Here is a 25,978-nt window from a genome sequence, read left to right as displayed (position 1 = left end):
GTCCTTCTTCCTGTCGCTCCACCACGATGACGAGGCTGATGACTCTGTTGGTAGCTGCCAGGTAAAGGAGCATAGGCTCTGACTCTCCTGGTGCTGCTAGGATGGGTGGGGAGGTGAGTATTTCCTTCAACCCTTGAAGCGCTGCATCTGCTGCCTCGTCCCAAATTTGTCGGTTTTCTTCAATAGCTTGTACAGGGGTAGCGCCTTCTCGCCAAGACGGCTGACAAACCTGCTGATTGCTGCAACACAACCAGTTAGTCGTTGCACATCTTTAAGACAAGTTGGCCTTTTTATGCACAAGATTGCCTTGATTTTTTCCGGGTTAACTTCGATGCCCCTATTAGAGACGATGAAGCCAAGGAGTTTTCCGGCTGGGACGCCAAAGACGCACTTCAGCGGATTTAACATCATCTTGTACCGTCGGAGATTCTCAAAGGTTTCTGTAAGGTCGCTGATCAAGTCGGATCCTTTCCGAGTCATGACCGCGATGTCATCGACATAGGCGTGTACATTCCGGCCAATTTGGTCCTTCAAGCACCGCTGCATCATACGTTGGTAGGTGGCACCTGCATTTTTCAAGCCAAAGGGCATAGTAACATAGCAGTAAGTGCCAAATGGGGTGATGAACGAGGTCGCCTTTTGGTCGGACTTCTTCATCCGGATCTGATGATACCCGGAATATGCGTCAAGAAAACACAGAAGTTCCGCCCCTGCCGTCGAATCAATGACTTGGTCAATGCGCGGCAAAGGGAACGGATCCTTCGGACAATGCTTGTTCAAGCCGGAGTAATCGATGCACATTCTTAGTATTTCAGTTGTTCTTTTTGGGTACAAGGACGGGATTTGCGACCCAATCAGTGTGGATTACTTCTATTACAAAACCTGCCTCTAGTAACTTTGCTAATTCCATTCCTATGGTGCGGCGCTTCTTATCTCCAAAGCGTCGCATAGCTTGCTTCACCGGTTTAGCCCCGGGTTTATATTGAGGTAGTGCTCGGCGAGTTCCCTTGGTACTCCGGACATGTCGAGAAGGTTGCCATGCGAAGATATCCATGTTAGCGCGGAGGAACTCGACGAGCGCGTCTTCCTATTTGGGGTCCATGTTGGCTCCGACTGAGACCTGCTTGGTAGCGTCATCTTCCTTGAAGTTGACTTTCTTGGTCTCTATCACGGCCGTGAAGGAGTTTTTCTGTTCGGAGATCTGCTTCTTGGTGGTCTGCATCTCATTCGGATCCACCGCGGCTCTGTAGCCTTGCAGCTCCTCTCCAGATATCACAGAATCTGCGAAGGCGGCTTCGCCTAACTCGCATTCATGAGCCTTCTTGTAGTCTCCGGATACAGTAATCATACCGTTTGGACCCGGAATCTTGAGCTTGTTGTAGATGTAGCATGCTCTTGCGTGGAACTTGTGGTAGGTGGGCCTGCCAAAGATGACGTGGTAGGAACTCTTGAAGGGCACGACCTCAAACGTGATCATCTCTTCGCGAAAATTATTAATGTCGCCGAAGGCCACGGGAAGTCTGATGCTGCCCAGGGAATTCGCCTTTTTACCCGACACCATGGAATTCAGTGGTGCTGTGCTTAAGCTGCTCCTTGGTAAGGTTCATCCGCTCCAGAGTCTCCAGGTACATGATGTTCAAGCTGGCTCCGCCATCCATGAGGCACTTGGAGAAGTCGTACCCGTCTATGCGGGGACTCACAACCAAGGCGTAGCACTCTTTTGGCACAATGGTAGGGTGATCCTGCCTATCAAATGTGCACGGGACTTCCGACCACCTCACATACTGCGGCACAGCCGGAACTGTGGCGTTCAGGATCCGGAAAGCTGACTTGGTGGTGCGGACTGTTGGGGTTCTGAGGAAGGTGTGGTACGCGCCCACACACTTTTTCTCGAAGGGGTTGGATTTACCTGCGGATCCGACTTTGGGATCCGGCGAGTTATCATCCTCGTCCATCGCCTCGGAACTGTCCCCCTCCTTGTCTTTGTTCTTGCTCTTGCCTCCTTTGCCGCGTGGGCGGTGCTTCCGGGCTCGCTTGTATCCTGCTTCCGGGTCGTTTTTCAGATCGTTGACCCACTTGCAGTTGCGGTTAGTGTGAGTGGACTTCCCTGTAGCCGGATCCAGATGAGCCAGGCAGGGCATGTCTCTGTATTCCTCATAGGTTTGGGGGGCACGGGCTCCAGCTGCGGTGACCTCGTCACTTCGCTGCTGGCCCCTGCCGGCTCCACCTCCGCGACCGCGGCCTCTTCCGCCTCCTTGACCTCCGCGCTGGAAAGCCATGGCGACCATCTCGGATCCGCCACTTTTCTGGTCATCAGGTGGGTTTTTCCGCTTATTGCCGCTGGTATTACCGTTGTCACGGTTCTTCTTTTGTTGGTGCAGGGGAATTGTTGTCGCTGCTAGATCTCCGCCTGCATCGTCATCGGCGGCAGTATGATCGCTGGCGATGGTGATCATGTCATCCAACGTCAGTTTGTTTGCATTGACCAAGCAAGTTAGCTTGTGTCGCAGCAGTCCTCCTCTCTGCAAGCCACCAATGAAGGCGTGCATCGTTGTGCGGTTGTCGACGTTCTCGCACTCGTTTCTGCATGCCAACCATCGGGTGAGGAAGTTCCTTGATGTTTCTCCCTTCTTCTGTATACACGCCTGTAAGTCGCTTGTTGTGGCAGGTCTTTTGTAGGTGCCTCTGAAGTGCTTTTCGAAGGCGGTCTTCAGGTCGAACCAGCAAAATATAGAATTTTTCTCGAGGTCGCTGAGCCAGATCCGGGCTGGACCTACAAGGTACAACTGAAGCATGCGGCAGGCGATATTAGGGGTTCCTCCGGCAAAGGTTACTACATTATAGCAATCCTCGATCCAGGTATCCGGCCTTTCGGTGCCATCATAGGTCTTCAGGTTTCCGGGTAGCTTGAGGTTCATCCTTGGCGTTGGTTCCTCTCGAATCATCCTGCCGAAGCACTTTGGGCCTATGTAGTCAGTTTTGTATCCGTTGAGACGTTCCCGTGCGTCACGCGAGCCGTGGCGGGGGGATCTTGAATGCGAGCAAGATCTCCGGCCACCGCCTCCGCCTCCTCCTCCGCCTCCACCGCTGGGTGGTGGTGAAGGAGACCTGCGAGGGGGCCGATGTGACCTCTTGCTTCCACCGTTCGAGTCTCCCCGTCCTTCGCGATGTTGACTCCGGCTTCGATGGCTGCCTTCACCATGGTGCTGGTTTCCTTCGTCGTTCCGGCTTCTGCGAGGCTCCGGATCGCGCTCTTCGTTCCGACTCCTCCTAGGCTCGGGTTCTCGGTCATTGTTCCGGCTCCGGCGGGGTTCCGGCGTTCGCTCTCTGTGTCTCGGAGGATGCACGTTGTCGCGGATGTTGATTCCACCTGGACCGTGAGGCCTGGTGTTTCCGACTGGACTACGGCGGCGAGGGGGTGGAGGACGCGGGTACCCGTTGGGCGGAGGAGAGGGATGATACGTCTCCGACATATCGATAATTTCTTATGTTCTATGCCATATTATTGATGATACCTACATGTTTTATGCACACTTTATGTCATATTCGTGCATTTTCTGGAACTAACCTATTAACAAGATGCCGAAGTGCCAGTTCCTGTTTTCTGCTGTTTTTGGTTTCAGAAATCCTAGTAACGAAATATTCTCGGAATTGGACGAAACGAAGACCCAGGGGCCTATTTCACCACGAACCTTCCAGAAGACCGAAGAGCATACGAAGTGGGGCCACGAGGTGGCCAAACCACAAGGCGGCGCGGCCAAGGGGGGCCCGCGCCGCCCTGTGGTGTGGGCCCCTCGTCGGCCCCCGACTCTGCCCTTCCGCCTACTTAAAGCCTCCGTCGCGAAACCCCGAGGCGAAAAACCACGATACGGAAAACCTTACCGAGACGCCGCCGCCGCCGATCCCATCTCGGGGATTCCGGAGATCTCCTCCGGCACCCTGCCGGAGAGGGGATTCATCTCCCGGAGGACTCTACACCGCCATGGTCGCCTCCGGAGTGATGAGTGAGTAGTTCACCCCTGGACTATGGGTCCATAGCAGTAGCTAGATGGTTGTCTTCTCCTCATTATGCTTCATTGTTGGATCTTGTGAGCTGCCTAACATGATCAAGATCATCTATCTGTAATACTTTATGTTGTGTTTGTCGGGATCCGATGGATAGAGAATACCATGTTATGTTAATTATCAAGTTATTACATATGTGTTGTTTATGATCTTGCATGCTCTCCGTTACTAGTAGAGGCTCCGGCCAAGTTTTTGCTTTTAACTCCAAGAGGGAGTATTTATGCTCGATAGTGGGTTCATGCCTGCATTGACAACTCGGGACGATGGACGAAAAGTTCTAAGGTTGTGTTGTGTCTGTTGCCACTAGGGATAAAACATTGGCGCTATGTCCGAGGATGTAGTTGTTGATTACATTACGCACCATACTTAATGCAATTGTCTGTTGCTTTGCAACTTAATACTGGAAGGGGTTCGGACGATAACCTGAAGGTGGACTTTTTAGGCATAGATGCAGTTGGATGGCGGTCTATGTACTTTGTCGTAATGCCCAATTAAATCTCACTATACTTATCATGCCATGTATGTGCATTGTTATGCCCTCTCTATTTGTCAATTGCCCGACTGTAATTTGTTCACCCAACATGCTTTTATCTTATGGGAGAGACACCTCTAGTGAACTGTGGACCCCGGTCCATTCTTTTAATACTGAAATACAAATCTGCTCGCAATACTTGTTTTACTCGTTTTCTCTGCAAACAATCATCTTCCACACAATACGGTTAATCCTTTGTTACAGCAAGCCGGTGAGATTGACAACCTCACTGTTTCGTTGGGGCAAAGTACTTTGGTTGTGTTGTGCAGGTTCCACGTTGGCGCCGGAATCTCTGGTGTTGCGCCGCACTACATCCCGCCGCCATCAACCTTCAACGTGCTTCTTGACTCCTACCGGTTCGATTAAACCTTGGTTTCTTACTGAGGGAAACTTGCCGCTGTGCGCATCACACCTTCCTCTTGGGGTTCCCAACGGACGTGTCAACTACACGCATCAAGCAAATTTCTGGCGCCGTTGCCTGGGACCTGCAGAAAAGTTACACTACAGAGATCTCTAACTCCCACGTCAACTTCACGCCAGCAACAAATTTCTGGCGCCGTTGCCGGGGAGATCAAGACACGCTGCAAGGGGAGTCTCCACTTCCCAATCTCTTTACTTTGTTTTTGTCTTGCTTTATTTTATTTACTACTTTGTTTGCTGCACTTATATCAAAACACAAAAAAATTAGTTGCTAGTTTTACTTTATTTACTGTCTTGCACTCTATATCAAAAACACAAAAAAATTAGTTTACTTGCATTTAGTTTACTTTTGTTATCATGTCTAGCTCTGTACCTGCTACTTCTTCACTCTGAGGAATTAGTTTTTACTTTTAAACAAGGGGATGAGGAAAGTTTTAAAGATGCTTGGTCTAGGATTTTTACTTCTTATCGTAAAACTCGGACCTCAAATGACTCTAAGTTTGCTCCTTAGTAATTTTTATTTTGGTCTTATGATTCGCTATAGATATGCCTTGGATGCTCTAGTGGGAGGAGATTTCCTTCATTGTAATGGGGATCAAGCTTTTAATGCCATAAAGAAGTTGGTTGCATCACATGATTCATCTAATAATTTTGATTCAACCCTTATTAGCATTCATAATAGATTAAATACTCTTGAGACAAGTGCATCTCGCTTAAATGAAAATTATGGATACATTCGTAACCGCCTTGATCAAGTTTTAGTGAACTCTGAACCTTCATTGTGGAAACCTACTATTAAAATTGTCATAGGTAACCAAACTCTTCGTGCTAATTGTGATATTATGACTGAATTTTGCCTAATGCCTAAGGGTATTCATAAATCTTTGAAACTTTGGGAATTCACTGAAGGGGGAGAAGGAATAACTCTTATTGATAAATCTGTTATAATTCCTAAAGGGATAGTTGCGGGTGTGCATACAACCATTCTTGGGATAACAATATCCATTGATTACCTTGTCATTGAATGCGCAGGAACAGGACAAATCACACTCGGAAGATCCCTACTGAAATTATTGGGAGCAGTCAAAGACGTGAGAGAAGGCACCATAAAATTCACCTCTACACCCGGGGGTAGTCATATATTCCCTAAGCCAAAGAGTAAGGACAAGAAAGGTAAGGGTAAAGCCCAAGGTAATGTCAATGCTTCGTCTCTCGATAACACTTGAGTTACACTTTCGCGCCTAGCCGAAAGGCGTTAAAGAAAAGCGCTTATGGGAGACAACCCATGTTTTTACTACAGTATTTTTGTTTTATATTTGTGTCTTGGAAGTTGTTTACTACTGTAGCAACCTCTCCTTATCTTAGTTTTGAGTTTTTTTGTGCCAAGTAAAGTCTTTGATAGTAAAGTAAGTACTAGATTTGGATTACTGCGCAGTTCCAGATTTCTTTGCTGTCACGAATCTGGGTCTACCTCCCTGTAGGAAGCTCAGAAAATTAAGCCAATTTACGTGCATGATCCTCAGATATGTACGCAACTTTCATTCAATTTGAGCATTTTCATTTGAGCAAGTCTGGTGGCCTAATAAAATCCATCTTTACGGACTGTTCTGTTTTGACAGATTCTGTCTTTTATTTCGCATTGCCTCTTTTGCTATTTTGGATGAATTTCTTTGATCCATTAATGTCCAGTAGCTTTATGCAATGTCCAGAAGTGTTAAGAATGATTGTGTCACCTCTGAACATGTTAATTTTTATTATGCACTAACCCTCTAATGAGTTGTTTCGAGTTTGGTGTGGAGGAAGTTTTCAAGGATCAAGAGAGGAGTATGATGCAATATGATCAAGGAGAGTGAAAGCTCTAAGCTTGGGGATGCCCCGGTGGTTCACCCCTGCATATTTTAAGAAGACTCAAGCGTCTAAGCTTGGGGATGCCCAAGGCATCCCCTTCTTCATCGACAACATTATCAGGTTCCTCCCCTGAAACTATATTTTTATTCCGTCACATCTTATGCACTTTGCTTGGAGCGTCGGTTTGTGTTTGTTTTTGTTTTGTTTGAATAAAATGGATCCTAGCATTCACTTTGTGGGAGAGAGACACGCTCCGCTGTAGCATATGGACAAGTATGTCCTTAGGCTCTACTCATAGTATTCATGAAGTTTCTTCTTCGTTAAATTGTTATATGGTTGGAATTGGAAAATGCTACATGTAGTAACTCTAAAATGTCTTGGATAATTTGATACTTGGCAATTGTTGTGCTCATGTTTAAGCTCTTGCATCATATACTTTGCACCCATTAATGAAGAAATACTTAGAGCTTGCTAATTTGGTTTGCATATTTGGTTTCTCTAGAGTCTAGATAACATCTAGTATTGAGTTTTGAACAACAAGGAAGACGATATGGAGTCTTATAATGTTTACAATATGTCTTTTATGTGAGTTTTGTTGTACCGTTCATCCTTGTGTTTGTTTCAAATAACCTTGCTAGCCTAAACCTTGTATCGAGAGGGAATACTTCTCATGCATCCAAAATCCTTGAGCCAACCACTATGCCATTTGTGTCCACCATACCTACCTATTACATGGTATTTATCCGCCATTCCAAAGTAAATTGCTTGAGTGCTACCTTTAAAATTCCATCATTCACCTTTGCAATATATAGCTCATGGGACAAATAGCTTAAAAACTATTGTGGTATTGAATATGTACTTATGCACTTTATCTCTTATTAAGTTGCTTGTTGTGCGATAACCATGCTTCTGGGGACGCCATCAACTATTCTTTGTTGAATATCATGTGAGTTGCTATGCATGTCCGTCTTGTCTGAAGTAAGAGAGATCTACCACCTTTATGGTTGGAGCATGCATATTGTTAGAGAAGAACATATATTGGGCCGCTAACTAAAAAGCCATGATTCATGGTGGAAGTTTCAGTTTTGGACATACATCCTCAATCTCATATGAGAATAATAATTGTTGCCACATGCTTATGCATTAAAGAGGAGTCCATTATCTGTTGTCCATGTTGTCCCGGTATGGATGTCTAAGTTGAGAATAATCAAAAGCGAGAAATCCAAAATGCGAGCTTTCTCCTTAGACCTTTGTACAAAGCGGCATGGAGGTACCCCATTGTGACACTTGGTTAAAACATGTGCATTGCAAAGATCCGGTAGTCCAAGCTAATTAGGACAAGGTGCGGGCACTATTAGTATACTATGCATGAGACTTGCAACTTGTAAGATATAATTTACATAACTCATATGCTTTATTACTACCGTTGACAAAATTGTTTCATGTTTTCAAAATAAAAGCTCTAGCACAAATATAGCAATCGATGCTTTCCTCTTTGAAGGACCATTCTCTTTTACTTTTATGTTGAGTCAGTTCACCTATCTCTCTCCACCTCAAGAAGCAAACACTTGTGTGAACTGTGCATTGATTCCTACATATTTGCATATTGCACTTGTTATATTACTCTATGTTGACAATTATCCATGAGATATACATGTTACAAGTTGAAAGCAACCGCTGAAACTTAATCTTCCTTTGTGTTGCTTCAATGCCTTTACTTTGATTTATTGCTTTATGAGTTAATTCTTATGCAAGACTTATTAATACTTGTCTTGAAGTACTATTCATGAAAAGTCTCTGCTTTATGATTCACTTGTTTACTCATGTCATTACCATTGTTTTGATCGTTGCATCCACTACATATGTTTACAAATAGTATGATCAAAGTTATGATGGCATATCACTTCAGAAATTATCTTTGTTATCGTTTTACCTGCTCGGGACGAGCAGAACTAACCTTGGGGATGCTTGATACGTCTCCGACGTATCGATAATTTCTTATGTTCTATGCCATATTATTGATGATACCTACATGTTTTATGCACACTTTATGTCATATTCGTGCATTTTCTGGAACTAACCTATTAACAAGATGCCGAAGTGCTAGTTCCTGTTTTTCTGCTGTTTTTGGTTTCAGAAATCCTAGTAATGAAATATTCTCGGAATTGGACGAAACGAAGACCCAGGGGCCTATTTCGCCACGAACCTTCCAGAAGACCGAAGAGCATACGAAGTGGGGCCACGAGGTGGCCAAACCACAAGGCGGCGCGGCCAAGGGGGGCCCGCGCCGCCCTGTGGTGTGGGCCCCTCGTCGCCCCCCGACTCTGCCCTTCCGCCTACTTAAAGCCTCCGTCGCGAAACCCCTGAGGCGAAAAAACCACGATACGGAAAACCTTACTGAGACGCCGCCGCCGCCGATCCCATCTCGGGGGATTCCGGAGATCTCCTCCGGCACCCTGTCGGAGAGGGGATTCATCTCCCGGAGGACTCTACACCGCCATGGTCGCCTCCTGGAGTGATGAGTGAGTAGTTCACCCCTGGACTATGGGTCCATAGCAGTAGCTAGATGGTTGTCTTCTCCTCATTATGCTTCATTGTTGGATCTTGTGAGCTGCCTAACATGATCAAGATCATCTATCCGTAATACTCTATGTTGTGTTTGTCGGGATCCGATGGATAGAGAATACCATGTTATGTTAATTATCAAGTTATTACATATGTGTTGTTTATGATCTTGCATGCTCTCCGTTACTAGTAGAGGCTCCGGCCAAGTTTTTGCTTTTAACTCCAAGAGGGAGTATTTATGCTCGATAGTGGGTTCATGCCCGCATTGACACCTGGACAGAGTGATGTAAAGTTCTAAGGTTGTGTTGTGTCGTTGCCACTAGGGATAAAACATTGGCGCTATGTCCGAGGATGTAGTTGTTGATTACATTACGCACCATACTTAATGCAATTGTCCGTTGCTTTGCAACTTAATACTCGGAAGGGGTTCGGACGATAACCTCGAAGGTGGACTTTTTAGGCATAGATGCAGCTTGGATGGCGGTCTATGTACTTTGTCGTAATGCCCAATTAAATATCACTATACTTATCATGCCATGTATGTGCATTGTTATGCCCTCTCTATTTGTCAATTGCCCGACTGTAATTTGTTCACCCAACATGCTTTTATCTTATGGGAGAGACACCTCTAGTGAACTGTGGACCCCGGTCCATTCTTTTAATACTGAAATACAAATCTGCTGCAATACTTGTTTTACTCGTTTTCTCTCGCAAACAATCATCTTCCACACAATACGGTTAATCCTTTGTTACAGCAAGCCGGTGAGATTGATAACCTCACCGTTTCGTTGGGGCAAAGTACTTTGGTTGTGTTGTGCAGGTTCCACGTTGGCGCCGGAATCTCCGGTGTTGCGCCGCACTACATCCCGCCGCCATCAACCTTCAACGTGCTTCTTGACTCCTACTGGTTCGATTAAACCTTGGTTTCTTACTGAGGGAAACTTGCCGCTGTGCGCATCACACCTTCCTCTTGGGGTTCCCAACGGACGTGTCAACTACACGCATCAAGGGATTCCGGTACTTGTTCCTACCAGTGTACATCGCATCCTTTCCCTTTCTCGGATCCGACGGAGGTGTCTTTGATGGTACGGGGATTGGATTTGGGTGTTCTCTGGTTTTCCTTCTGCGCTCCGAGGATCCAGTTCGTGATTCGTCATCGTGATGTCGATTGTCGTAGGCGTCCTTCTGCGCAGTAGAGACACAAAGCTCCGGGTTGGATTCCAACCTGCGCGAAGTGTCTGCCTTGCTCTGCTGCTTCATTGCTGATGCAACGAGCGTACGGACGTATTCGATGTCGATCTCCTCGGTCTTTTACTTCAAGATCTCCGCAGCCTTCTTTATGTTATCCTTTGGAGTTGCGAGTGGCTGTTTGTCAGTGGGGGTTGCGAAAGTGATCTTGCGGGGAGGTATAGCATCCCGCCTGATTTTATCGGCCTCCCGCTGAAGCTCGGTGACCTTGTCCTTCCAGTGTTGCTGGAGTTCCTTGACTTTTACCAGTTGTTCGTCAACCTCAAGCTCTCGCTGGTGGAAATTTTCCACGAAGTGCGCGGCTTCTTTCCTTTCATCCAGCATTGCCGCTGCGGTTCTTGCGAACTTCTGGGCTGTTGCCAGCATCTCCTGTCTTGTTGCTTCTAGAGCTTCCGGATTTGCGGCATCGTCAGGGGTTATTGGTTTGTTGAGAATAGCCGAGTGCGCGATTGCCTCCATGCCTGCTTGTTCAACCAGCTCTTCGGGCGATAGCACTTCCTTGTGCGGACGCTCCCGCGATAGCGGAGATCCTGCACGGGACGGCTGAGGATCGGAATAGGTGTTGTCATCCCCTGATTCGCGTTGATCCAGCGCCGGCAAGGTTGCAAGGACCTGTTTAGGCTGGGCGGATTCAACTTCGGGCTGATCACCGTATCCGTATTCCTTCACCTTGCGATCGAACTCTTCAGTATCCATGGAGGTGGCATCCCCGGAAATTGGGATTAGGTTGCCCAAAATCGACTCTTCAACCGGAGCTCCGCTTTCTCCGACAGCCTCTTGCTGATCCGGAGCAGCGTTGTTTTCCGGGACCTCGACCTGCTCGGGACCAGCTCCGGCTTCTTGAGGGGCGGTTCCGGCGGTATGGGCCAAGAACTGCACGAAGTGACACCTTTGCTTCTCTAACACCTGGGAGACCCAGGCGGATCTGCATTGGTCTTCCACCTTTACTTCCTGCTCAGGGGCGGATTGGGTGGGTTTTGATTTTTTCAGATCTAAGGCGGAATCTTCGCTAGGAAGTTCCAGCGTCTCAGATCGGATCTTCGCGACTGCGTCCCGCTCAGCGGCGGTTGCGTCAGCGTTACTTACCAGTGGGTTTCCGTCGGAACCGACGGTTTCCCCGATGAAGATGTGTATGCCGCCGACTGGGATGATGGAGAGCTTGACGGGGTCGGTTTTAGCCGAAATCCAGCACTCATCCGGAGGGACGATCGGTAGATTTCCGGCGTAAAGGACACGCCCTACAGCGATGGTGTCGTCGAAGCTTCCCATGCCGGATCTAGGCCATACCGTTGATATAGCCATAAAGTATACCCACAACATCCGTGCCCGCTTCTCCTCCCTTGCTTCGCGCATCTGGCGGTGGAGCATGGCGGCCGGTGTCGCAGGGGCTTGCCGGCGGCGCTGTCCCCGCGCTTCCAGCCTTTCCCGAGAAGTTTCGATCTCGGCGCCCCTCGCCTGCTGGCGGGTGAACGCCTCGTAGTGGCGATGAGCGTTGAGCTCTGCGAGCTTCTATCGCTCCGCCTCCATGAGGCGGCGTCCCGCCTCCTCTTCGCTGGCGCGAGATCTCGAGGACGTGCTCGATGTTCGCGTCGTTGACGAACTCGCGCTGCTCCTCCTTCAACCGCTTGTATCGTTGCACGTTCAGCGACGCAAGGATCGCCGCCTGCTCCGGGTCGGCGGGGGCTTGCGGCGGCTCGCCCGACTGCGCTGCCTCCTCCTCCGTCTTTGCTTCCGCGTCTGCGACGTAGGCCTCGTGCCACACCGCGAACCGTGGGTCCTCGTCCTCGTTGGAGCTGTACTCTGCGTCGGCCTCTGGCTCCGGCTACGGCAGCGGCTGCGGTGGTGGTGGAGGCAGCGCGCGGCCGTTGAGGCCAAGCATCGAGTAGGTGGTTTTCAGACGGCGTGTCATTTTGATGTGGAGAGGAGAGAATGGAGCGGAGGTGGAGATGAGAATGGAGTGGCGGTGGTGGACGGTGTACTACTATATAGCGGTGGCAACTACCCACATTTACGGCGACTGGACTCCGCGTGGCCAGGGGCTGCCCTCGTGGCCGCCTCGGTTTCCGCGCGGGAGACCATTAAACGCTGACGACCTACCTTTCCGCATCGCGGCCGATGCGAACCGTCTCCTCTCGCTGACAGGGCGCCCCCACCAGCGAAAACCGTCTGTCCGCGAGGCGCCGGCGCGTCCGATTCGCGCCCTTAGTGAAGGGGCCGGCACGGGGATACCGGCGATTCTATTGGGCTCGAAAAATGGCCGGCGCCATTTGGGGCGCACCGGTGCGAGCCCAAAAACGACGCTGGCCCCATATCGCTATCGGGGCCACCGGTGGAGATGCTCTTAACCCCTTCTAGTTTAATGTTCAACGGCAGATGCAAAAATGGATCAAATTTTTGGGGAGAAAAGAAACTCATGTTGCCAAACAGACTAGACGTTGGGAGGCACCACCGAGTGAATTCATTAATATGAACGTGGATGCATCTTTCGATGAAGATACTAGAAGTGATGGCTGGGGTACGATTGGCAGGGACAACTCGTTGGATATTTGTGTAGCTGCAGATGAACCTCCGAGGATGATGTCGGATGCCATGCATGCGGAAGTCACTGCCCTCTCCAATGCTATGCAAGTTGCCGAGCACATTGGGAAAGTGATCTTTAAGATGGACTGTCTTAACCTGAAGAATGCCATGTCGTCTTCAGATTATTCCTTCTCAACAATTGGCATCTTGCTTAGTGATATGAGATTTAGACTTCATATGAATTTTCTAGAGGCTAAAGTGGTGTACACCCCTAGAGTATGTAATAGACCGGCTCATGAGCTTGCGGCTTTAGGTGTAGGTGAAGTTCACGGAGACCATGTAAGACTGACCAGCGACTATGCCGTGTCTTAATGGAATAAGAGTGTTCCATGTCAAAAGAAAAAAAAAAGGAAAATTAGCGCGCGAGCAATGGTGCCGTTGCCGCTGCCGCCGGCACCAACGCAGGAAGGGGAGGACAGCAAGCTCTGGCCTCGGGTTCTGAAGAAACGGCGCCAGCAAGCCATCTCCGCTCCGCTCCGACCAGCTCGCCCCGCTCCGAATTCGCCGCCCTTTCCCAAGGACGAGAGAAAGCTCACGGATCAAACGACCATGTGCAAAAAACAAAACAAAAAAGTGTGGCAACCGCGTCGCCCCGCGTGACGACCGCAAGAAGACCCTAGATCTCACCGCCGGTCTCCCCACCTCACGGCGCTTTAGGCCACTGATCTTCAGGGGTTTGTGGTTCTGGTGTTCCAGCTGAAGGCAGAGACATGATGAATAATGCAGCATTGGCAAAACTTCAACCTGATAGCACCCCTAGATGGCTAGATAGCTACAGAATCGTTCCTTCCTCTAGAAAAGCATAGTTCCTAGTAAGCATCAGGAAAATGCTACATGTAAGCAAAAAAATCAACCAGAATTAAACCTCTCATACTTCTGTATATAACTGAAAAGGAATACAAAAAAGTTACCAACGTAAGAACATTTCCGTGACTGAAACTGGAAAAAAAACAGGCTGCAACCATACTGTCTTCTTACTCTGATTGTAGTCAAAAGGATATTAAGCCTGGCTTAGGCTGAAGAAAGTCCAGTGGCACAGGGTAAGAGGAGTTTCAACAACGCCATCCACAAAGCAAGCAGACAATGCAAACTTCAGACGCCAACCCCTTTCATCAAAAGAGGAGCAAAAGATAATGCAATCTTCAGGCATCAACAACCTCAAGTCTTTCTACGAAACAAGCTGTTGAAGGTTTCCGGTACCAGCAAATCATGGATATCATGGATGTGCATGTTGTCAAAGGTAATCAATAGAAAAAGGATCACTCCTGAATTCGAATAAAGATGCAGCAAAACCCTGTATTTGCAACCAACAAATATGTTCAGAAAACAAGTTAAGAAGCAGCATGCACCAGGACCTCCGCCAAAGCCAAACACTATGTTAAAGTCCTTAGCACAATACGATTCTCTTTAAAAAAATACTGGTAAAACTGTACAAGGATGCAATTACAGTTACCACAAACTTTAATAAGAGAACAACCAGTAGACAAACGAAGCATGTTCCAGCTGCTTAGGATCATTAGCAAAACTACAAACTGCTAGCTTAGCTTGACAACCACGTATCCTTCACCAAAAAGTTAGTGCATATCCTCTCAACAGAACATCAAATAAAAGCTTTTGTGCTTTTGTATATATATAATAGAACATGCAATACAATTCTCAATAGAAACATGTGTTTTGGTAGCAACATTACTTAGAGAACATTACAAGATTCATCATGAATACACGGAGATAAGAACACCGGCACCCGGGTACTCCAGGCACATGCATTAGAACTTTTCAGCCAACTCATTTTGTATCTAAAAAACATCTTCTGCGATATTAACCCGGGTGACTTCATAAGTTACTCAAATTACATAGGAACCCCATCCACAAAGCAAGCAGACAATGCAAACTTCAGCAATCAACCTCTTTCATCAAAAGAGGAGCAAAAGATAATGCAATCTTTGGGCATCAACAACCTTAGTCTTTCTACAAAACAAGCTGGTGAAGGATTCGAGCACCAGCAAATCATGGATATCATGTATGTGCATGTTGTCAAAGGTAATCAACAGAAAAAGGATCACTGCGGAATTCGAATAAAGATGCAGCAAAAACCTGTATTTGCAACTAACAAATATGTTCAGAAAACGAGTTAAGAAGCAGCATACACCAGGGCCGCCACCAAAGCCAAACACTATGTTGAAGTCCTTAGCACAATACGATTCTCTTTATTGATGGGCAGTGCAAAGCAAGAGCAATGGACAAGGCAGAGGGGGTCCTTCGGCAAATGGTTGATAATGGTGTTCGGCCGGATACGGTGACATATAGTAGCCTGATCCATGGATATTCAACTTTGGGCCAGTTGGAAGAAGTTGCTAGGTTGTTGGAAGAAATGAGAACTCAAGGTATCATGTGGGACGTTTTTATTTGCAACTCATTCATGGACTATCTTTGCAAGACCGGAAGAATCAAAGAAGCTGCAGAATTATTTTACTCCATGGCTGAGAAGGGGCCATAAACCCGATGTTGTCTCATAGTGTTTGGAGAGGCTAAAAAGAAACGTGCTGATAGAATAGGGTTGCTGGAGGCACTAGGTGGTGATGTACTTGTCCCCCTTGCTTGATGTTGCGGAATTTTTGGCCGAGGTAGCTCACGGATTGTCGCGGAAGAGGATGGTGATGGGCGACATGGGGTGAAGGTTGTGGAAGTCTCCACTGTGACCATCTCAACGGCGTAGGGGTTGATGGAGCCATACAGCCGCCACGGAACGGTAGAGGTCGCAGCCAGCCGCCGTCGACGGCGGGAGGGATGATCGTGGTGACGGCGACATGAAGAAAGTTGCTTCACTTGGTGAAGTTGGAGCCTTTGAGGTCAAGTGTGGCATATGAGGGATTAGATGCTCTGGGTCACTGTGGTATGCGCCTAGAGTGCGGCATGGGTGTGCTCGCCGATGTTGGTCATGGCAGAGGGAGATGTAGTGCGGTGGCGGGAAGGAGCAACCATAGAGTGGTGGCGGTAGAATAGGGTGCGGAAGTTCACCGATGTCGGTCATGGCTGAGGGAGAGGTCGTGCGGTGGCGGTAGAAGAGGGGTGCGGAAGCGTTGGATCACTTTTCTGATATCATGATAGAATAGGTTAGGATTGAGCACACTATAGGTGCCATCATATCTCATATATAGGCGTAATACAAGATATACATGGAAACAATCAACTAATCCTAATCCTAACCATAAAAACCCTCTTATATGCAAAGATACGTGTGCTATGTATAGTAAGGGATAACTAAATATACATGCATATTCGGTTTGCCTGCTATATATCTTGCATGGAGGTAAATTAATATCAACAGTTTCTAAATGCCACCGAGGAAAATTTACATAAAGTCACTGCCAAATGATAAACTATGGATATTTCAATACATGTGATGTGGCATTACCATTCATCAAATGAACTATATTTACAAGTGATACTTTTTACAAATCATTCTCGCGGCAGTTTTCTTCGGTTAAGCGGAATTGACAATGGAAAATTTTCTTTCACAAACCTATTTCTTCGTATTATTATAGCAATTTTAAGATAGTGGTTCTTGAGAGAGTTGTAGAAGAGGAATAGGGTGACATGATGCTGTCGGTGGAGAACGAAAAATGTGTCTCTTTATTAGAATGCCAGGATAAAATTGGCCATGATTTTTTCCATTATATTTATGGGCTACAAACAAACAAAAAAATGTTATATCGATATAAATATGGCTTTCGTAAAAAAATGTAAGTTTTTCTTCATGGCCGTTAGCTATCGAGGACGGGTTATTTGGCTACGAGACTTGGCCCGCGCCACTCCTGGCCACTGTCCAGCACTTCGGCCTCGGTGCCGGCACCGACGCCCTTGACGAGACTATGGTGATCGACAATGGGGGTTGCGAGCTAGGGTTTCCACCGTGACATTGGAATTTTGAGAAAGAAAAACAGGTAGGATCCCATCACACTCACATGACTTGCGACTTCGCAATTGTCGATAAAAAATAAGGAAAATGTCACTTCTATATATTTTTATAATTCAATCAAATGCAACTTTGACAGTAGCATTGTTATTACTGATTAGCGTTATTTTCAACGTTATTTTTTAAAGTGGTTTTTTATTACACGAAGTTGGCAATGACACACGTATTGAATTAACCAATTTTCTTTCATAAAATTATTTCTTCGCGTTATTTTTGCCTGTGTTAGATAGTGTCTCTCGCCGAAGAAATAGAAGAGGAGTAGGGTGACATGACGATCCCCACAATCCAGCCCACTATGTAAAGTTGCTTTCAGATTCACAGCAAATTCAGCTGAAGGAACTCCTTGTGGTGCATTTTCATCATTTCTGAAAAATTAGAAGCCTTGATTGGACAAGATGGACTAGACATACAAAATCTACTCGCCATACAGCACCCTGAAACATGCAACTATAAGTAGCGCATTTACTTAAACATGCCACATGTATTTGCTACTAGATATAATCCATACTTGATACTTGTGGCCTACCATTCAAAAAGCACCAGTGGCCTAGAAAACATTTTTCCTTGCTACTGATTTACCAGAACTCACACAAGGTTTCCTGCTGATTCTCTCATGTGTATAGGAAAGAGGCATGCATGGCCGGCAACGAAATGATGTCAATTCCATCGAAACTGATGCCCTTATGGATCTCAAACCTATTTTACTTAAGAGGATAAAAGATCCAGCAAAAATCCGGTTTTGCAAGCAAAAAAGATGACAAGAAATACTTATTCTCTAGTTATAAATATATACCAGCATCCCAGCCAAAGCCCAAGGTCCTTTCCTAGTCAGATGTTATGCCTGTTCCATTTACTTGCAAATTTGTACAAGGATGCAATCAATTTCATTTCAGTAAATTCAGACTTCAACAATATAGCAAGCAAGAGGACGTTAAGAAGCTTGGGACTCTTATTTATGATCTTGTTTAGGATTGGAAGGGCGGAAAAGCTAAGGGACATCAGCACGGGTTCAAACCGAATCATGTTTCCGTTGCAGGCAGAGACACGATATAGAAAATTCAACCTGACACTAGGTAGAACCTAGAAAAGCATCAAACAAATGTATGTGCACGCAAAGAATACTATCACCAACTGAACTTCAGATAGTGCTTGTATATATTACTGAAAAGACAACTAAGTTAGCAACACAAACATGCGTTTCTTGCCCAGCTTAGGACCAAGTTGTACAGGGGCAAGAGGTGTTTTGGCAACTGGATTACCAGCTCCCTCACAGCTACAACCTTGCACACTTTTTTTAGCATTCCTGCACATTAGAACTTTTCAGCTGTGAAATTTAGCATCCAAAAAATATCATGTGCAGTTTTAACAGGGGTGAGTTCATAAGCTACAAGAATTACTGAGAAACTTTAGACTAGAAATAGAGCAGACATATGTGTGGAGGGCAGTAGAATCTTCAGGCATCAACACCGTCTACATAGTATAATCTTCAGGCTCCAACCCTGTCTATGGATGTCTGAAGGGGTCGGCTACTGAGAAATCATGGATACACTTGTTGATCTGGCTATCAGTCCAATAACAATTACTCCTGAATTCAAACTGAGCATCTCGGGAAGCTCTGTTTTCCACTTGTAGCAGCACGCGTTGACGAGCCACCGATTCGTTGTTGTAGTCGCCATATCCTTCAAACTCCATTTTGTTTAGCACTCTCGCATTCAAAACAAAGAACCTCGCAAAGCCAACCTGCTGCTCGTCATAGCCTACGTATGACTTGAGCACCACCTTTCTTAGATAGGTCTTAAGGCATTCGATTGGAAATAGTGGGTCGTGCCAAGCCTCGTTTTTCTTATCCATCTCATGGTGTTTGTAAAACTGCAAAAGAGAAAGAAGAAGCATATGTTACAGCTAAGTAGACTAGATAATATGTCAACCAAACCATCCATTCAAAGCAAGCAAGCAAAGATGAGTGCTAACAATAACATAGAGCCTTTCCAAGCAAGGGAACCCCCTGAGAACGTTAAGAACTGTGTGCAGTCCATGGCCGGAAGATCTGAGAGCCAAAACCTTCAATGTGTGCATTGAGTTTGCCGAGCTAACTGGGCTCATCATACCCTGAAGAAGAAGAAAACAGTGAACATCAGAAGATAATTGTTTGTATGTTAGAATTAATGGGGAATGCTGGTTGTGTCTGCTACCTGGAAGATCCGTATTTTGTGGAAGTCCGGTGAGTAAGGACCCAATATCTTCAGTTTAGGCGCGCTAATTACCCGGATAGTCACACAATCATCTCGCTCAGATTCAGGTATAAGTAACCTCTCAAGGTTCGGAGCATCCTCGATTACCAGTTCTACTTTTGCACTTCCTTGGAAGGCAATGGTCCGAAGAGTCGGGGAGCTAACGCAGAGGCTGTCCACCGAACGAAACTTGGACATGTACAAGCTCTCCAAGGAACGGCATGCAGAGAGCAGGCCATGGAAGACCTTCCCCGAGATCGAAACGTAAAGCAAGGAGAGGTGCTTGAGGAGGGGGAAGTTCACGGTCGGCGCGATCTGGTCAGGGAAATCGCAGTCGCTGATCCTGGCGACGAGGAGGGTGGGCGCGGAGTGGAGGAGTACGGACGGCGGCAGCGGGTAGCTCGTCCCCGCTGGCGCGGAGTAGTGCCCGTAGCTGATGTCAAGCTCCTGGAGGCCGGCGAGGGCTCGGGAGTGCAGCCAGCTCTCCAGCTCGGCGCAGGTGACGCGGCCGGCGCGGAGGCAGGGGAAGCAGAACCGGCGGGCGGGGCCAGCGTGCCGGGAGATTATGGTGCGGGCGGCTGGGACGGGGACGGCGGTGTTCTGGCAGAGGCTGACCTGGAGGTTGAGAGGTGCGGAGCGCCACAGGTGGCGCCATCGTCGAGAGAGCGCCTGCGTGCGGCCGCCGTCCTTGGTGGGGAGGAGGGAGATGATGGTGCCGAGGATGGCGTCGGGAAGGCGGCTGATCAGGTCACCGGCGTCACTTCGTCGTCCCCGCTTCCGAGCGGTTCCATGGGGTTCTCTCTTCTTCGGAGCAGGTCCGGCTGCGGCCGCCGACACCGCGACATTGCCCTTCTTCTTCTTCATGGACGGCGGCACTATATGCCTCGCTCCGGCACCGGTGCGCTCGCCGTGTCAGAATTCGAGAACGGGGGCTAGGGTTGGCCGCCACCCGCCACGACGGAGAGGCTCACAAAGTTTGGGGATAGTCGGTCAGGCTCAAGCTCAAACACTGGATTTGGGCGTTTGGGTTAGGTTAACGCTATTTTGCACTCGGTTGTTTTACAATTCGGCGTCACTCGAATAATTTGAACGGTAGAGATTCATCTGTTTTGTTCCGTGTCTGTTCGCTTGTTGTGGTCACGTTTTTTTCTGGTTTTTCTTCGGTTTTTGTTCTCCGGTTTTTTTTCCCGTCCCCCTCCCGGTGAGAGGCGTAACGGCTTATTCCATTTCGTCCATTTCCCCAAATCCAAAATCACGAGAGAGACGAGAGACGCAGAGGCGACGCGGAAGGGAGGAAGTCGCCGCCGGCAGTCGGCGGTGGGAGAGGAGCCCGTGCGTTGCGGTCGAGCGCAGCACGCTGCGCTCTGCCGCACCGTGCGGGGGAGCTGGCGTCGGCTCTCATCGTCGCTCGTCGATCTCCACTGCAAGGTAAGCTCGGTGTGCGTCCATGGCAAACTCCGCCGTGACTCCGTGTAGTTTTTGTTCTAGGGTTTTACTGCGGGGGCGGGGGCTGGCGTGCGTAGATTGAGTATTTTCGTCGGGCTGGACCTGTGGATTTTGATGTTCACGAGCAGTGCGTGATGTTCGTGCGGTACTTTCCCCCAAATTTTCCGTGGATCTGTGTATTTTGTTCATGAGCGTTACGAATTCAGTATTTGGGTCGATTTTGTGGAGGTTTCTGGTGTTCTATGTACATGTTTTCTAGCGGGGTGACTTGAATTTGTTAGGGGATGATCATGGGCTTGATGAAATGATCCTTCTCTGCTTGTCTGTAGCACCAAATCTAGTGGAATTTGTATGTGTTCAACCTTTGTTTAGTGTGCAGTGTGTTTTGGGATTTTTGTTCCATGTAATTTGTATGTGTTGGCAGTGTATATATACACTTATATATGATGCGTATGCAGTGGTCTGTACACTGGAATGTGTGTGCAGTATGTTGGCAATATATGTAGTGTATTTGGATGTATATATAGGACGATATGTAGTTGAAGGGACGAAATCGTCGCTGGCGGTCGGCATTTGGAGGAGAGTGTCTGCGTGTGTGGTTTGATCACAGTTCTTGACAGTATACAACTTTCTTATGTGTGATTCGATGCATATGCAGTGTGTTTATACAATGTATATGCACCAGTGTGATTCGATCTGTTATATCTCAATCACTGAAGGCCAATTTTCTTGTGGCTTTTTATGCTGTGACTGAACTTTGAGCATAGCTTGTTTGGAGACTGCAGCTAAGGTAGCCTCCACTGTATAAGTTGTTTGTACTCTTCTTGTTTTGAGCTGTCATTTCTCAGGTTTTAGTTCAGCGCCAAATGGATGTACTCTTCTCGGTATCTAGGCCTCAAATATATGTGAAGTTTGAATTGCTTTCTTTGATACAGTGGATCATAGTTTATATGGTTTAAACTTTTGTTTTTGCGGATGGTTTCAAGTTACTTGTATTTTACAGCTTTGCTTCACTTGTCTGCTTATACTCCACCAACTAGATAAGAGAGTTGAAAATATATAGTAGATATAGATGATTCAACCTTCACTAATCACTAGATGAGTCGAAAATGTTAGATCTGGAGAGTTGTTTCAACCTGCTATGCATAGATTTTTATTTGATATCTGAACTTTTTTAAATATGCGGAAATACAGTGATGAGAAGTACGTGCTATTTCAGAACTAGCAGCAGCTGTGCTTTCAGACCTGCTGCTGCATGCATATTAGATGATATCTGAACTTTTTTTTGATGTTCAAAAGCTGATGTGTGGCTGCTTGAAGGACCCTCCATTGTTTTGAAATTAAAGACTTAGTTGATGCTTTGTAGTTCATACCTGTACAGTTGTGTCCAGTGAGGATTATCAGGTCATCTGATTTGAATGGTACCTTTCTCTTTGTAGTAGTTTCTAGTGAAGCTATCTATTCATGCAGAAATTATTGGCCATTGCAGAGAGTGCAAGGAAACCAAGGGTTTTGACCTGGTTCTCCCTTTGTGTTTTGCACTTTATATTTGTAACTATGCATGGGTGAGGTATCTCTTTGCAATTTAACATGATGTACTGTCCATCTCTGGTTTTCTTGTTACCTAATGGTGCTAGTTGTACCTTGTGTTGTCATGCAAGTGGTTTCTTATTTTACTGGCCATTGCCTCGGCTAGGGTTGGTTGTCATACTCTCTCCTTGGTGGTGAAACTGTTGCATGTGTGTGTGTGGTGATAGTAGGTACCAAGCTATTTTTTGTCTGAATCCCATGTGCATATAAAAGTACATGAGCTTTAATTGACAGTGATGAAATCATATAGAGTCTATGTTTGATTTTTTTCGTGTTGCTGATGGCTCTTCTAGGTAAATAATAACATATAGTTGTCAGCATGTTGATTGTTGAATATCGTTGTTATTTGATTGTTCATTTTCTCGTTAAAGTTTGTTAACTTGGTGTTCATTGCTCCGTCTGATGACTTCAATAACTTGTGTGCATCTAATAGGACTGGCCCTTTTTTCTACCCATAATCTCAGTGTCCAAATACAAGATGTTTTCCTTAATAGATTTGTATATGTATTGTATATATGAGAAAGTCCAATGCATATACAGTGTAGGTTGTGTGGATTTGCCTCTCTGTTAGTATGTAAATGCAGTGGCAAAAGCAAGTAAATATAGTTTATATACAATTTGTAGATGCAATGTATGTATCAAGTACACTGTATATGCAATGCAGGGGCATCAAGCATCCAGGGGCGTGGATTGTTATTGAGTTTGTATATACTGTCTGTTTTTTATATGTAAAATGTAGATGCATTTGTATATCTCCAGCTTATTTTGGGGTACGGGCGTAGGGTACGGGGCGTCGTATATGTGTTTACATTGTGTATGCAGTGTATATGCATTTTTCTCATCTTATATGGGTCCTTGTTGCTTCCGGTGTCGATGCTCGTGCATATACATTGCATATACATAAGATCATTTTTGCGTTGGATGCATATGTATATAGGATGCATATACAGTGTATATGCATTTGTGTATGCACTGTATATGCAAGCGTTAGCACATAGTGAGATTTTGCAGGATCCTCGTGATTAGGTATTCTTTTTCCCCAGGTCGTAGCATACTTGTTACGGCTCCAATCGAACATGAAATTTTATTCTTGTCATTTTCCATTAGTTTATTTGACTCTAGGTCATATGTGCATCGCATATGCACTGTATATGCACCGTATATGCACTGTATATGCAGTGAATATATAGGATCTATAAAGATTTTGTAAATCTGATATATATGCTTTTTCCCTGTTTTATGATTGTAGATGGGTAAAGTTCACACAAACCGTGCTGATACAAACAATGCTGACACTAATTGAAGAATTCTGTAACCCTACTGAGGTACTAAATTTTTTACACTGTCTTCTTTTGTTCTGATGACTTCAGCATTAGTTTTACACTGCCTTTTTTCTTTTTGGTAAGATCCTTCTGTGTTTTTTTGTGATAATCAGATTACAGTCAACAATGGTAACAACTTTGATAAGGCGCTCATAGAGTTTTACATGAAAAATGTAAGTTCTCTTTTGAGTTGGTTCCTGGATTGTTATTTATTGATTTTCCTTTTTTGTTCTTGATTTTTTTAAAGTGCCTTCAAAAACATGTGAGAAGGAACTATGAGAATTGATCAATAATTTCTTATTTTATTTGCAGAAAGCTAGGAAGCTAAAACGTAAAATCATGGCAACAAAATCACGTGATCCATGTACTCCCTATCACCAGGTTTGTATATCCTACAACTTTGAAAGATTCATTTACAACTTTCTGCCATTTCTTTTTCTTTTAAATTAGTGTTCAAGATAATTTTTCTTTGCAAGCAGTAGTAACTTCCCTAATTTTATATATTTTAAAATTTTGCAGCCTAAGAAGGCTAGGATAGAACATGCAGAGACCACAGTTTCAACGAGGTATTCTGGCAAATTATTCTCATCAGTAATCAAACTATTGACTCCTAAGCAGATATCTGTGATAGAAGAGTATGGGATGGATTGCATGTTGAAGTTTGAAAAAACAGATGTTCCACTGAGATTTGTAAAATGGATAGCAAGTGTTTTTGATACTAATGCCTCAGAAATCCAGTTAACAAAAAAGTTTATACCTGTTACTAAACAAACAATTCACAACATTCGGATCTTCCAATTGGTGGCATTGAGCTTGTACCGGATTGTGAAGCTGGCCGGGAGTTTCTGTTGTCGCATTTTCATGTTTCCTCAATTCCAAATGTAAACTTCTTCGCAAACAAGCTAAAATCTGGAGAAGTTTTGTCAGATGAAGATATTTTCATATGCTTCATGTCAGTCTGTTTCACGAGCTTCCTATGTCCAAACTCAAGCGTTTTACCAAGCACTCAATATTTCCATAAATTCAAGGATTGCAAAAATGTCAGGAGATATGATCTTTCAAAGTTTGTCTATGATTGGTTAGTTAGTAGCATAAGAAGTTTCAAACAGGCAGTAAAGAAGATTTCAAAACGCACAATCACATTTGGTGGATGCCATTATGTTTTAGCCGTGAGTATTTTTACTTCTTCTCTTCATTCAATTCTTTTACACATGTATCTTTACTGTTTCATATTCTATGAACTAACTTTTTGAAATTATTATGTCAGGTTGCATATCTTGACAGTGTGGAATTTGGATTAAATTCCCTTCCGGATGAGTACCCGCGAATGCTTGTTTGGAAAGGTAACAGGATTAGGCAATACTCAGATATGGACAAAAATAGCAGCAATTCATTTGGGAAAAGGCCTTTGAAAAGATTGGTACCTGCTTCAGTGTACCAGGTTCGAATTTTTTTATGTTCTGCTTCTAGCCTTAACATAAAACATTGGATCATTTTTTTTAGGCTTTTTACTGATGCTATTTTTGCTTTTTGAAACATTTGAGTTGTTTGCAGGTTGACCGATCATTTGGAAAGGATTCATGCAAAAAATTTCCAAAGGCTTTTAGTTCGCCTTTCAATTTCAATGGCAAGCTAAAGTCTATGTTTTCATCTTTCCTTACTGAACAGGTATCTTCCGAGCCATTTTCAAAGCCCAGTTGCATGTCTTGTGGTTTGTTCAAAAGTATGTGAAATCTGTCAGCTTATTTCTATTTTTTCAAAAAGCTTTAATTGAGACATGGGAGACTAGGTAGTAGCAAACTGAGGTTATCGAAAAAACCATGTGATTTTTTATCCAAGGGTCTGTTTATGTCTCAGTTGATTTTAGTGAAGTTGATTTACAACTAATTGAGACATAATCAAGTGTAAAGTAAACTTGATAAAAATCCCTTTTTGTGCTTCCTATGAGATTTTGCTGCAAGTAAAAATACTTTATATTGGTTCTTTTCTTCTAATAACTGGAATATAAAAAGTTTCTTCCTACATTTTTTTGAATCAAGGAGACCTCGTTTGCATCACAAAGATGGGGAGTTCTTGCTTAAACTTGTTTATATAAAGCAGAAAAGCCCAAACCAGCTAAGAAAAATGTTTTAGTAGCACTGTTTTTTTTATAAAT

The 25,978-nt window shown here is 45.4% G+C and overlaps 1 protein-coding gene across 1 annotated transcript; it reads right to left on the bottom strand.

Annotated features, from left to right (window-relative positions):
• Positions 1-18,737: 18,737 nt before the first annotated feature.
• On the bottom strand, positions 18,738-20,329 carry LOC124689299 (F-box/LRR-repeat protein At3g03360-like). Its single transcript, XM_047222853.1, has 4 exons — positions 19,427-20,329; positions 19,206-19,343; positions 18,941-19,103; positions 18,738-18,862 (listed from the first exon to the last, which is right to left on the bottom strand). The coding sequence occupies exons 1-4, from the start codon at positions 20,327-20,329 to the stop codon at positions 18,738-18,740; spliced, it is 1,329 nt and encodes a 442-aa protein (XP_047078809.1).
• Positions 20,330-25,978: the final 5,649 nt, after the last annotated feature.

Source organism: Lolium rigidum, chromosome 2 (genome assembly GCF_022539505.1).
Source record: "Lolium rigidum isolate FL_2022 chromosome 2, APGP_CSIRO_Lrig_0.1, whole genome shotgun sequence".
NCBI lineage: Eukaryota > Viridiplantae > Streptophyta > Magnoliopsida > Poales > Poaceae > Lolium > Lolium rigidum.
The sequence above is the reverse complement of the archived record's forward strand: the minus strand, read 5'-3'. Positions and strand labels throughout refer to the sequence as shown.

Coding starts and splice junctions, on each gene's coding strand:
- LOC124689299 (XM_047222853.1), bottom strand. CDS start 20,329: ATGAAGAAGAAGAAGGGCAATGTCGCGGTGTCGGCGGCCGCAGCCGGA. Junction 19,344..19,426: donor ACAAAATACGGATCTTCCAG/GTAGCAGACACA, acceptor CTTCTTCTTCAG/GGTATGATGAGCCCAGTTAG. Junction 19,104..19,205: donor TGGAAAGGCTCTATGTTATT/GTTAGCACTCAT, acceptor TCTCTTTTGCAG/TTTTACAAACACCATGAGAT.